General features: G+C 39.4%; 1 protein-coding gene across 1 annotated transcript in view; it reads right to left on the bottom strand.

The window, feature by feature from the left end:
• Nucleotides 1-12,484, bottom strand: part of LOC103369801 (LIM zinc-binding domain-containing Nebulette-like) — a 39,602-nt gene that overhangs the window by 13,142 nt on the left and 13,976 nt on the right. Inside the window, exon 3 of the mRNA XM_008298613.1 lies at nucleotides 2,251-2,335. Coding sequence (XP_008296835.1) covers nucleotides 2,251-2,335 — 85 coding nt within the window. The remainder of the gene's footprint in view (nucleotides 1-2,250; nucleotides 2,336-12,484) is intronic.

Raw genomic sequence — 12,484 nt, 5'->3', positions numbered from 1 at the left:
GTACATTAATATTCCAGTTACACATAAAACTAAACTAAAGTGTAATAAAAAGGGATATTAAATTGTGATTTGCAAAATATTCACAGTATGAAGGTCCATGCCGGCATGGCTTCGTTAAACAGGGGTTCAGTCGGGAAGCTTTTCCACATCGGCTTTAGTAATTTAACGTGTTTGTAGACAGTAAACACAGTAAACACGCCGTTTTGGTTTGTCTGTGATGCCAACAAACACCACGGTGGTCACATCCGCTGTGGACACAACTAGGTCAGCGGCCGACATGTGGGGGTTTTCTCACAGTGTGTAACGTACGTGCACTCACACGGTCATTGTGTTGTAATCAGCGGACACAAAGAGACCTCAGCCTTCCCTCCAGCCACAGCAGAGGCTCGTACAAGTTAAAGGACACGAGGGTCTGTTAACATCTGAGACGTCACCGGAAAACGAGCAGAAAGTAAAGCACAGAAAGAGAGAACATCCCAAACTGTGCAGACAATCTGAATATTCACACGTGAGCCGAAAATACAAGACAGGTCAGGATGAGTAGTTAGGGGAGGGGAATTAGTTCATCTTTGTGGTGCATTAATCCAGTTTCTGGGCATTTTTCACTGCAATATGAAAAAGGAGAGACAACTAAAAAATGTGTTTTTTTGCAGAATTATGCAGTTAGAATGACACAAAGGGACAAAAATGACACAAAAGACGCAAAAAGTAACACAAAAAATGGCCAAAATAACACAAAAATGGCACGAAAGACGCAAAAATGACAAAAATCTGCTAAAATGACAAAAATTACACAAGTGACGCAAAAATAACACAAAAAGCTGCTAAAATGACACGACAATGACACATGGACGTAAAAAAAAGGAAGGATTATTTCTGGTGAAACTCTGGATGTCGAACTTTCAGTAAAAATCATGATTTGAAGCTTGTTTTTGTTTATTTTTCCCGACTAAACCACGCGATGCATTCAGGGCTCACCAGAAAGCTGGAACCTTTTTAACAGCTTCTGGTTCTGATAAAGGAGGTAATGCTGGTGGCCACTGGTGGGTGTTTGGGTCTGAAACACATCCAGCACATAAAGGTTGTCAGAACAGCAGAAGGTCAGATGTTCTGAGGGAGACGACGGACAGAGAGGATGGATCTGTGGTCTGCTGGTGGAGAGCAGCCGGCCTCCGAGCCACTGCTGAGTGGACATCTGTCCTTCAGAGGAGGAAGCTGGGCAGCAGGAGGAGCTGCTCGAGGCTCCACGTCAGCGGGGCGTTTGTTTTCACCGCCACGAGCTGCCACAGGGGCGGAGACACGGCGCCTCCATCTCACTGCGGTGGTCTGGGATCCTTGTGTTGTTTTTTTTATATTTCTGTGGTTCTTTGAAGCTTATTGTGGTGGTTTGTCTGTTATTGTGGGGTTTTTGCATCTTAGTGTAGGATTTGTTTGTTTGTTTGTTTGTGTCTTTTTGTGGTGGTTTTGTATCTCATTGTGGTTTAAAAATACATGTATTTTGGGGGTTTTGCATCTTCTTGTGGGATTTTTGTTTTTTCGGCTTTCTGAATCATTTTCTGATGGTTTGTATGTTATTGTGGGATGTTTGCATCTTGTTGTTGTTTTTATTTATTTGTTTGTTTTTGCATCTTCTTGTGGTGATTTTGTACATTTTTGTGCTTTCTGTAGTGGTTTTATTTTTTTCTGGGCTTTCTGAATACTTTTTCTGATGGTTTGTAGATTATTGTGGGATTTTTGCATCTTGTTGTTGTTTTTATTTATTTATTTGTTGGTTTTGTTGGGTTTTTTGAATCTCTTTGTGGTGGTTTTGTATTTTTTTCTGGGTTTTTTTTAATCATTTTGTGGTGGTTTGGTATATCTTCGTAGTTAGGTTTCATTATTAAATTATATTTTATTTTATTTATTATCAAATCACATTTCTGATATTTTTAAATTCTACACGTTTCTAATACAAATGATATTTTAGGGTCTCAACCGTAACATTTAAATTTGTGACGTTAATCTCATTTTTGTGTCTCAGTTTTGTGTTTGTTTGAAATATACTTTATAAATAACGGAGGCTGGACTGGAATGAAATCACTGCAGGAGGAAAAAAGCTTCTGAGTTCTGCAGAGATTGTGATGGAATCAGAGCTTGGGACGAATGTGGAGGAAAAGAAAACCAAGGAGCTGAAATACAACACGACATCATTTCTGACTCGTGACGTCAGAGCTGATGTCATGAGGTGATGTCATGAGGTGATGTCGTCACCTGGCTCTGCAGCTCGCTCTGCTGCCTCAGTCTCAGGTTCTCGGGTGTGTCGGCCACGATGGTGAAGGACGTCTTCGGGTAATGTCTGCAGGGAGAGAACAGCGCCGTCAGAACGCACAGCGACACGTCAGAGCAGAAGCTGCAGGTGAGCAGGTTACAGGTGGGCCGGCCTGAAGGCACCACGCCCAACTGAGCTGTCACGTCGGGCTTCATTCATGAAGCACGTCGCAGAACATGAGTGAAATATTGCAAAGTCATTTAGAAGAGAACGGAATAGAAAGGCAGTGAATCAACACAACAATGCAAACCTGGACATTAACGTAGTAAAGTGTCAAAAACCTGCAAATGAACACACAAAGGAGCAAAAATAACTTTTATATTCACACACTTCTCAAAACCTGGATATTAACACATTAAAGTGTCAAATACCTGAAGAGTTTTAACAAACCAAGGAGTCAAAGATTTAAATTTTGATGCAGTAAGTTTAAAAATCTTCCAAAAAACCTGAACATTAACATAGCAACGAGTCAAAATATTAATGCACTAAAGTGTCAAAAACTTGAAAACTAACACACAAAAGTGGAATAAATCCTGGAATATTAACACACCTACTTCTCAAAACCTGGATATTAATAAATTAAAGTGTCAAAAACTTGAAAACTAACACACAAAAGTGGAATAAATCCTGGAATATTAACACACCTACTTCTCAAAACCTGGATATTAATAAATTAGTGTCAAAAACTTTAATATTAAGGTAGTAAAGTGTCAAAAAACTACATTTTACCAAACCAAGGAGTCAAAAAATTGAAATATTAATACACTAAAGGTTAAAAAACCTTAGAAATGAACACACAAAAGTTCAAAAAAACTGAATATTAACATAACAAAGTGTCAAAAATTGAAATATTAATAAACTAAAGAGTCAAAAATTGAAATATGAATGCACTGAAGTTTAAAAAACCTGGAACTTAACAGATCAAAGTGCATAAAAAATAGACGTGAACACAACAAAGTTGGAAAAACTCGGATATTAAAGTGTCTAAAACCTAAAGCGACTCATTTTTGTGTTTTTTGTATCTTTGTGTTGTTGTTTTTTTTGTTGGAGGGTTTTTTTTGCATCATTTTTCTTTATTTTATGTGGACTTTTTTAATTTTTGTGTGATTTTTGCATCTTGTTGTGTGTTTTTTCTATTTTTGTGTATTTTTTTTTCTATATGTTTATGTTTTGTTGTATCCTCTTGTGGTACTTTTATAATTTTTGTGTTTGTATTGCATCTTTTTGTGGGATTATTCCATCTTGTGGTTGTGGTTTTGTACATTGTGTGATGGTTTTGTATATTGCGTGGCCGAGTCGCAGCTGTTTTCACTCTGACTCTGCTGTGACCGAGTCTCGACAAACCCGTCTGTGATCTCAGCCTGGACGCATTGATTCTGTCTCAGCGTTTAACAGCGACGCCGAGACTTCAGCAGAAACAATGAGCCGTTAAAGGTCTTAAATAAAGGGCAGCAGCTCGACATTAACGCTCCTGATCTCACCCCACCTTCAGTTCCTGAGCAGCTGAAGGTCAGCGTAGCTTTAGTTTTCTGAGCAGGACGACGTTTTTATCAAACACCGGAAGAAAAACCTCCCAGAGATCTTCAGGGACGGCGGTCTGAAGGTCAGGCGTCGCTCTCTGCTGGCTCTGTGTCTCCGTGTGGGTTTGTTTCTGGATGTTTTCGTGTGTTTTACGTTTTCTTTTCTTTTGCATCTTTTCTAACTTTGGAGCAGCGAGGCCCAGATGAAGACCAGCTGAACCTCAGATCGTCTCATTTCTACTCATGTGGCTCATTTTTCACTGAATATAAAGTCCTGGATGGATTTTTTTTTTATTTTTTTTAAAATTAATTTATGTTGCAGAAAAAACAAACATGTTTAGATGTTTGACTGTTTTCATTTCCGTCTCGTCTCGGCTCACGGTTCTGTCGAGAAACGCAGAATTTTGTTTTGTTTTGTTTTGTTTTACAGAAACTGCTTCGTGCAAGTATGTGTGGAGAATTTTTATACGAGACAAAAGTACAGTAGTATTTATTTAATTTAATTTATTTTTAATTTTAATTATTATTATTATTCGTTTTTATTTTTAATTTCAATTGTGTCGGTGAAGACTTGCTCTGACGTTAGAACAAGGTTAGTTGAACGTTAGGATCAGGTTCAGTCACGGTTCAGACCGTGAAGTTGTGTCGGAGGAACCAAACCGCTCTCACAAACACAAACGCACACAAACGGATTCGGGCCCAAAGTTTCGGTTCACCTGCTGCCGTCGCCAACGGCAACCAGCGACGCTTTGTTCGCTGGCTGCAACTCGATCCAGCGAAACAAAGAGCCGCTCTGTGGGACGTTTGACTTCAGCAGCCGCTCTGCCGCTCACCAGACCTGGTTTTATGACTGAACTTTCAGAGGAAAACCTGGAGACGGTTTCTGCTCATCGAGTGACGGTGAAGCAGAAGAAGAAGCTCACGGAGGTCCTGGCTGTTCGTCACTCAGAACACATCGAAAGTGTGTTTCTACGAACAGCAACTCGTGTTTTTAGAATGTTAGGATTGTAAAAAGTGCAGGATTTTAAATGAGAGGGAATTGAATTATTTTAACAGATACTTTGCAGCAATTTGAAAGAAAAGGTTTGAATAATAAAATCTAATGTGTGGTAATAAATAAATACATAAATAATAGAAAATATCCAGTAACAACACAGAAAAAGGTTCTTTTAAATTGTATTATTATTATTATTATTATTTATTACTATTATTATTATTATTATTATTATTATTATTAATTATTATTATTATTATTATTATTATTATTATTATTACTACTATTATTATAAGAATAAATATAAAATATCCAATAAAAAAATTCAGGATATTTTCAAGAATTTAACTAAACAGGGAATTTGTTTTTATTTTATTTTATTTTTTATTATTCACACTTTGTCTTTCAAACAACTGCAAATTAATTGTTAAAATAATTCAATTTTTTCAGAAAAAGTATTCATTTAATTTGTATAAAAGAAAAAAGTATTTTTACAATTTATTTACTTATTTTATAATGTCTGACTGTAAAATTACATTATTTTCTGTTGTACTTTTTACTGGTATTTTTTGAATATTTTCCTTGTTTTGGTAAAAATATAGAAGAAATCTAGTTAAAAAATAATTTTAAAAAACAAGATTATTAATTTATATGTGAACCATAAAACAGGCCCAAACTGTAAATAACGTCCACATCAGACGTCTGTATGATCATAAACGATAACCAGACGACTGAAGCGTATTTAAATGGGTTAAAATCTGATTATTTGACAGACAGCTGCTGTTGTTTCCACCCTTTCTACAGTGCTTGAAGTATTTTAAAACCGCGTTTTGTTTGTCAGATGGTCCTCTTTCTGTTTGTTTCCTCTCTGACGCTCGGCTAATAAAAGATTACGTTCGTTTAAAGGTGATTCGAGTTTCTGTCACACCGACTCTAATTAAACAGCTTAACGAACGCTGAGGCTAAATATAACCGCACAACACACACACACACACACACACACACCAGAGCAACACACACACAAAGCAGAGCAACACACACACACACCAGAGCAACACACACACAGCAGAGCAACACACACACACACAGCGGCCTTTAAAGCGCTGCCAGTGGAGCCTTCACACACTTCCTGCTTTTCTCCGGCTGCAGATTAACGCGATGCATTCAGCGGGCGGGACGTGGGGACGGATTTAGATTCACTATTGTGTGCAGCGACGCAGCGCTGACGCACAATCAGCATCCAGACACACAAAGAAGGGCTGCGTCACCTCAAACCACAAAGACTGAAGGTTTATTTGTGGCTCGTGCTGTGACCTAATATGGGTCAGTAAAGGTCAGGTTTAGTAGAACCACCAGCCAGGACGAGAACTTTAAACTCAGGTTGGTCGAGGTGTCAGGACAACCTCGAAAACCACAACGTCTCAGAACAAAACCCCTCCTGAGCCGTCTGAACCTCAAAGCTGCTGACTTCAAAAACGAAAATCAACAAAATGACGCCGTTAATCAGAGCCGGAACCCGTTCAAACGGGACGAATCAGCAGATTTTCAACGTTCAGATGGTCCTCAGAGCAAACGTGTTCAGAAAATGAACCAAACAGAAGCTTGACACTATGACTTTAGTCTACATTTAAAAAACTGCTAAAAATAAACGATTTGCACTAAAAAGATTCTGCAAAAAACTAAAAATTCTGCACTCTTTGGTGAAACCGTGAAGCCATCGATGACTCAGCTGTGACCGACAGTCACGTTAATAAAAAAGCAGAGACTTTTCAGCTGAGCTGCAGGCAGAAAGGAGACAAATATGGAAACAGATCAAAGTGTAAATAGAAACATATTTATAGTACGAGGAGCCCCGAAGTTTTCCCTCCAACATTTCTAACATCTGTGACCACTTTGACACACGCAGTACATGTTTATTTATATGTTTATTTCTTCTTCTTTCTTGTTTAAAACAAAAAAAATAAAATTAATACATTAAATTAATTAATTCCATCCATCCATCCATCCATCATCTCTACACCTTAATCCTCACTAGGGTCATGGGGGGCTGGAGTTTATCCCAGCTGACTCAGGGTGAAGGCAGGTTCACCTGGACAGGTAACCAGTCTATCACAGGGCTACACTTAGAGACAGACAACCAAGCACACTCACATTCACACCTACGGACAATTTACAATCACCAATTAACCTCAGCATGTTTCTGGACTGTGGGAGGAAGCCGGAGAACCCGGAGAGAACCCACGCTGCACGGGGAGAACATGGAGACTCCATGCAGAAAGATTCCAGGTGTCCTCACCGGGACGTGAACCAGCGACCTTCTTGCTGTGAGGTGACGGTGCTAACCACAGAAACACCGTGCAGTCCTAATCTAAACTTTTACTTCAAAAAATAATTAAATAATTGCCAAAAATCAACCGTTTCAACGAAAGAAATCCTGTAAAAAGCAAAAAATTCTGCATTCGTCAGCGGAACCAGGAAGCCACTAATGGCTGGGCTGTGACTGACGGTCACGTGACTAAAATTAAAGGGAGCTTTCAGTAATGAAACATCTATTTATCTACTTTTTCTTCTCCTCTTGCCTGTTATTTGCACATAAAGCACGTTGTACACTCTTTCACATTCCTACTCAGAGTGCATTTTATATTTTTCTTGTTGTTTATATTTACTTTGCACATATTTTTGCATCTGTGTCTACGGCGGCCGTAACTTTATTCTCTCTGCCAGTATTTCTATTCTACTCCGTGTCCTGACAGTCAAAGCAGCGCCGACTGATTTTAAAGAAACGATGAGTTGTTGTCGTGTGAGGCTTCACAGCGAGGCCTCTTGTTTCCAGGTGAGGCCACTGAAATGCATCGCCGCCGCTGTGACTAAAGCAGGAGCTGCGTTGGGCTTCGTCGACAACACAAACATCACGCGGACAGAAGAAGCTGCAACCGACCAACATGGCGGCCGCTCTCCGGTGAATCAGCGGCAGGGAGGCAGATGAAGCGCGTCGGAGAGGCTGGCGTCGCTCCATCGTCCTGCTTAGGTGTTGATGAGAATCTCAGCGTGGCTTCAGGACACACTTGGCTCACGTCACAGTCCAACGGCGTCGCAGGAAAACAAGAACCTGCTTCCACCGCCACGAGAACATACAGCATTTCCTTCTAATAATATCTGATTTTATATTATTATTTTGCTGATTTCAGTAAAGTACTTTAAGTTTACAGTTAAATATTGCAATACTATTGTAAATAAATATATTTTCAATGTGGGTGTTATGTAGTTTTTTTTCTTTTTTACGGTGAACATGTGAATTAATATTTCTTTTCTCAAATCCCAGAACTATTCGGTTCACTGCGATAGTACACAGAGATAAACAGCTAACCTTCACATCAGAGAAGCAGGACACAGGGTTTACTCGGCTGAATGCACATTTCGACGCTGTGTACACGAGTTAATCATAAAAACGGTGTCAGAGGAGCAGAGGAGCTGGAGAACGCTCTGATCTCTGCAGCCTGAGCTCCTCCACACTGGCCTAGTTTGACATTCGACACAGTGCAGCAGCAGCGTCGTCGTCCTCCAGGCCGGCCTCCTGCAGCGCGTCTGCTCTCAGACCTCACCCATCGCCTCCATCACCGCTCACCGCCGACACACAAACACAGTCGCTGCCGCCAAACCCACGCGACATTGCACCCTCAGGACGCCTTCACTCTGCCTTCACGTAAACCTGTGACCTCGGGAGCAGAAGCCCGACCAGGTTTAACATTCGATGTGGTGGAAGAAGAGCAGAGGCTGCTGGGTAATGAGCACAACGTACTTTTTAAACACACAACTCAGCGTGAAACGCTGCAGCCAACCAGCAGCGACGATTCAGTGAGACAACGTGACCGCAAAGAGGACAAAAGACACAAAATGACCACAAAAATAGACAAAAGGACAACAAACAGACAAAAAGACACAAACAATTACCACTAGGAGCCAAAAAGAAACACAACCTACAAAAAAACGACACAGACACAGAAAATGACCACAAAACAGACCAAAAAATTGCTAGAAAGAGACAAAAAACAACCACAAAGAGAAACAAAAGTACTGCAAGGAGCAAAAAACCCACAACATCACAGCAGAGATACGAAAAGACGACACAAACAGACAAAATGAACACAAGCAGATTAAAAAAATCACCACAGAAAGACAAAAAGTTACAGTTTGCTAGACAGAGACAAAAAACGACCACAAAGAGAAACAAAATTATCGCAAAGAGCCAAAAAGAAACACAACATAACAACAGAGATGCAAAAAGACTGAACAGTACCACAAAATGACCACAAAACGAGACAAAATGACCAAATATTTTGATACAATTTAAGATCTGAAACAGGTTGATTCAACAAAATACGATTTGATACAATTTGATACATTACAATACATTACGCTATGTTAAGATACATTAACATATGATACGATACGTTACGAATTATTACGACCCGTTACAATATGTTATGATACGCTACAGTACGTTATGATACGTTACGATACGTTAAGATACGTTACGTTAGGTTATACTACGTTATGATACGCTACGATACGTTACAGCCTGATAGGATACAATCTGACGCAATATGAGACGATTCATTGCGATGAGCCTTCATGAATCCCACGCTGGGGACGTCTGCATTGTTACCGAAGCTTTCGGGATAGCACGAACATTTAAGGAAACTCTGAAAAATAAGTAAAACACATTCTTAAGTCCTGGTTCCTCCACGTTGCGCAGAAAGTGTTCTTTCGTGACAATTGCTGACATTGTGCAGAAATGATGACTTACGACACGATTTGGCAAATAAAGTCTGAAAATTCATCCCGACAGCGTTCCTCAAAAGCTCAAAAAAAAAAAAAAAGAAATGATCTAAAACAGAGAAAGTTCTCCTGTTTAATTGCTTCACCTTCACTTTTATGCTCGTAAACGCTGATAAAAGGCCGTGACGAATGAGGGGAGTTAATTCAGGCTGTGCTTATTTCAGTAGGAGATGTTATCACTGGAGGGTTCACAGCAGGCTGATGAGACAGAATGAAGCGTTCTGAGGCTTTTTAGTTCTCGAACAGGAGTTCTTACCAGACGTCATATTTTTTTAAAAAACAAAAAAACTCTTTGCTGAGGTTGCTAAAGTGCCGCCACACTGTCATGGTGCCTCGTCGCCGGGAAACAGATCTCAGTCCGTTATGTAATTACCCTGAATATTGTCAAAGTAAGCAAACGTCAGCTCTGGAGCTGATCAGGCCTGGAGCTGATCGGGTCTGGAGCTGATCGGGTCTGGAGCTGATCAGGCCTGGCGCTGATCAGGCCTGGAGCTGATCGGGCCCGGAGCTGATCGGGCCCGGAGCTGATCGGGCCTGGAGCTCCTCATCGGCCACCATCTTCCTCTTTCGTCTCACGTTCTAGTTCAGGACGCATAGGTGCAATCAGCTGTTTCCAAACTCAGCCGAACATCAAAACCCACCGGCAGGTTCGGAGGACTTAGATGTCGCCCCGTTTGTCGGAGTCAGAAACCGTAAAAACCGAAAGAATCATCGGATTTTCAACTTTCCGACGCTCCTCGAACTGATCGCGCGTGACGTACGAATCCGTCGCAGGTTGAGAGTCTCGCTCAACGGAATATCTTATATGTTCATTAGGAAGAAGAAGGAGGAGGAGAAGAGACCCGGGAGAGACCTTAATACCCCTAGAAAGGAAAGGAAAGGAAAGGAAAGGAAAGGAAAGGTAGCAAAGGAAGGAAAGAAGGAGGAGAAGAGAGACAGTAGAGACCTTAATAAAGGAAAGGAAAGAAAAAAGAAAGCTAGCAAAGTCAAGTAAAGGAAAAGAAAAGAAAAGGAAAGCTAGGAAAGGAAAGCAAACAAGAAAAGGGAGGGAAAGGAAAGGACAGCGAGGAGAGAGGATGGAAGGAAACGAGGAGACAGATAAGGAGGAGGAGCAGACTGAGGCAGGAGTGGAGCTGGTGAGCAGACGAGTGAGCGGAGAGGAGAAACGAAGCTCGGCCCGCTGACAGTTTGAGTCCTCGTCTTTCTCTCCACTCGTTCTCTCCACCTCTCCGGTCGTCCCTCCATCCTCTCCTCTCTACTCGTTTCAGTTTTTAAAAGCGCCGTCTAACTGGGCCTGAACTCTGAGCAGATTCCCGGCTGGAAGCGCGAGCGATCAGACGGAGGGTTACATAAGCTGGACGTCTCTCTTTGTCTCCTCTCCCTGCTGGCTTTCCCTCTGTGGACCATAAATGTGCTTGTTTGTGCTGCAGCAGCGGCCGTCCTTCTGGTTTTACGCACAATTTGAGCATCAAAGCGTCGAAACGACAGAAAGCTGTTGTGTTTGTGAACAGCGTCAGACTAAAGAGAAGCTTCGAGCTCTTCCTCACAACAACACACACGATTAAAAACTCCAACCACGGGTCAAACTCTGCAGCAGACGAAGGTTGAACATCTACAACCGGCAAGAAACGACAGAAACAGAACCTGAAACAACTTTTTCTGTCTTTAACATACTTTTTTCCCAGATGGTAGAAAATTCAATATAGTAATGCTATTTAAATAAATACATTAATAATAAAATATTGCATTTAATATTGTTCACATTATATATTAAATACTGTAAAAATGTCATTTCACAATCACACATTGTAAAAAAAAAACAAAAAACCAACTAATTACTATTTGTAAAAAAATTTATAGTTAATTATTTTTTTTGTTTTGTGATTTTAGAAAATATTATCCGTATAAAAATAATTTAAAAATATATATATTACAAATGTGAAGTCCTTAATATAGATCATTTTTTTCTTTCAAATAACAATAAATATATCTGTACATTAATGGTATTTTTTGCAGGTTTAAATACAGTAAAAAGTCAAATTTTAACTATTTGATGTGAACATAATTTACAGTTTTAAAGTTTGTTTTACATTTAACCTGTAAATTCATTTTTTTCAGTAAATTAATGAGATATCAGCGGTGATTTTTTTTTTTTATTAAAGGGAAGATCTGTTCAAGAACAGTAAAAAAAATTAATATAACTTTTTTCTTTCAAATAACAATAAATACGTGTAAAATAATTGTATATTAGCAGATTTAAAACAGCATAAAGCTTAATTTTATCTATTTGGTAACAATGCAGATTTGTGATGTGAACATAATTTACAGTTTTGGCCTTTTTGTTTGTTTGTTTTTGGCACTTATCCTGTAAATTCATTTATTTTTTCCCCAGTAAATGAACGAGATGTTAGCTGTGATTTTTTATTTTTTTGAAGTGAAGATTTGTAAAATAACAGTAATAAAAATAATACTTTCCAGTCTGTAATATACAGAATTTTTCTTTCAAACAAGAGTAAATACGCGTTCAATAATTGTATATTGGTAGATTCAACTACAGCCAACCTGTCGAGCTTTGACTTGTTTTTACAGTCAACATGTAAATTAATTAATTTTTCTGTGGTTTTACCTGTTAAACTATTTTTAATCGACATGATTTTCCTTTGAAATGATTACAAACACCTGTTAATGAATGATATTTTAAATGAGTAAAACTACGATTTTATTGTCTCACACTGGAAAAAAAACAAAACAAAGTCCAGTCGTGACTCGATGATCCGACACTAAATGTAAAACCTTCTTTTATGTCGGATTGTCCAGACGGAG

This window comes from Stegastes partitus, unplaced genomic scaffold, assembly GCF_000690725.1.
Source record: "Stegastes partitus isolate 25-593 unplaced genomic scaffold, Stegastes_partitus-1.0.2 Scaffold1332, whole genome shotgun sequence".
Lineage (NCBI taxonomy): Eukaryota > Metazoa > Chordata > Actinopteri > Pomacentridae > Stegastes > Stegastes partitus.
Note: the sequence above shows the minus strand (reverse complement) of the source record. Positions and strands in the feature narration are given on the sequence as shown.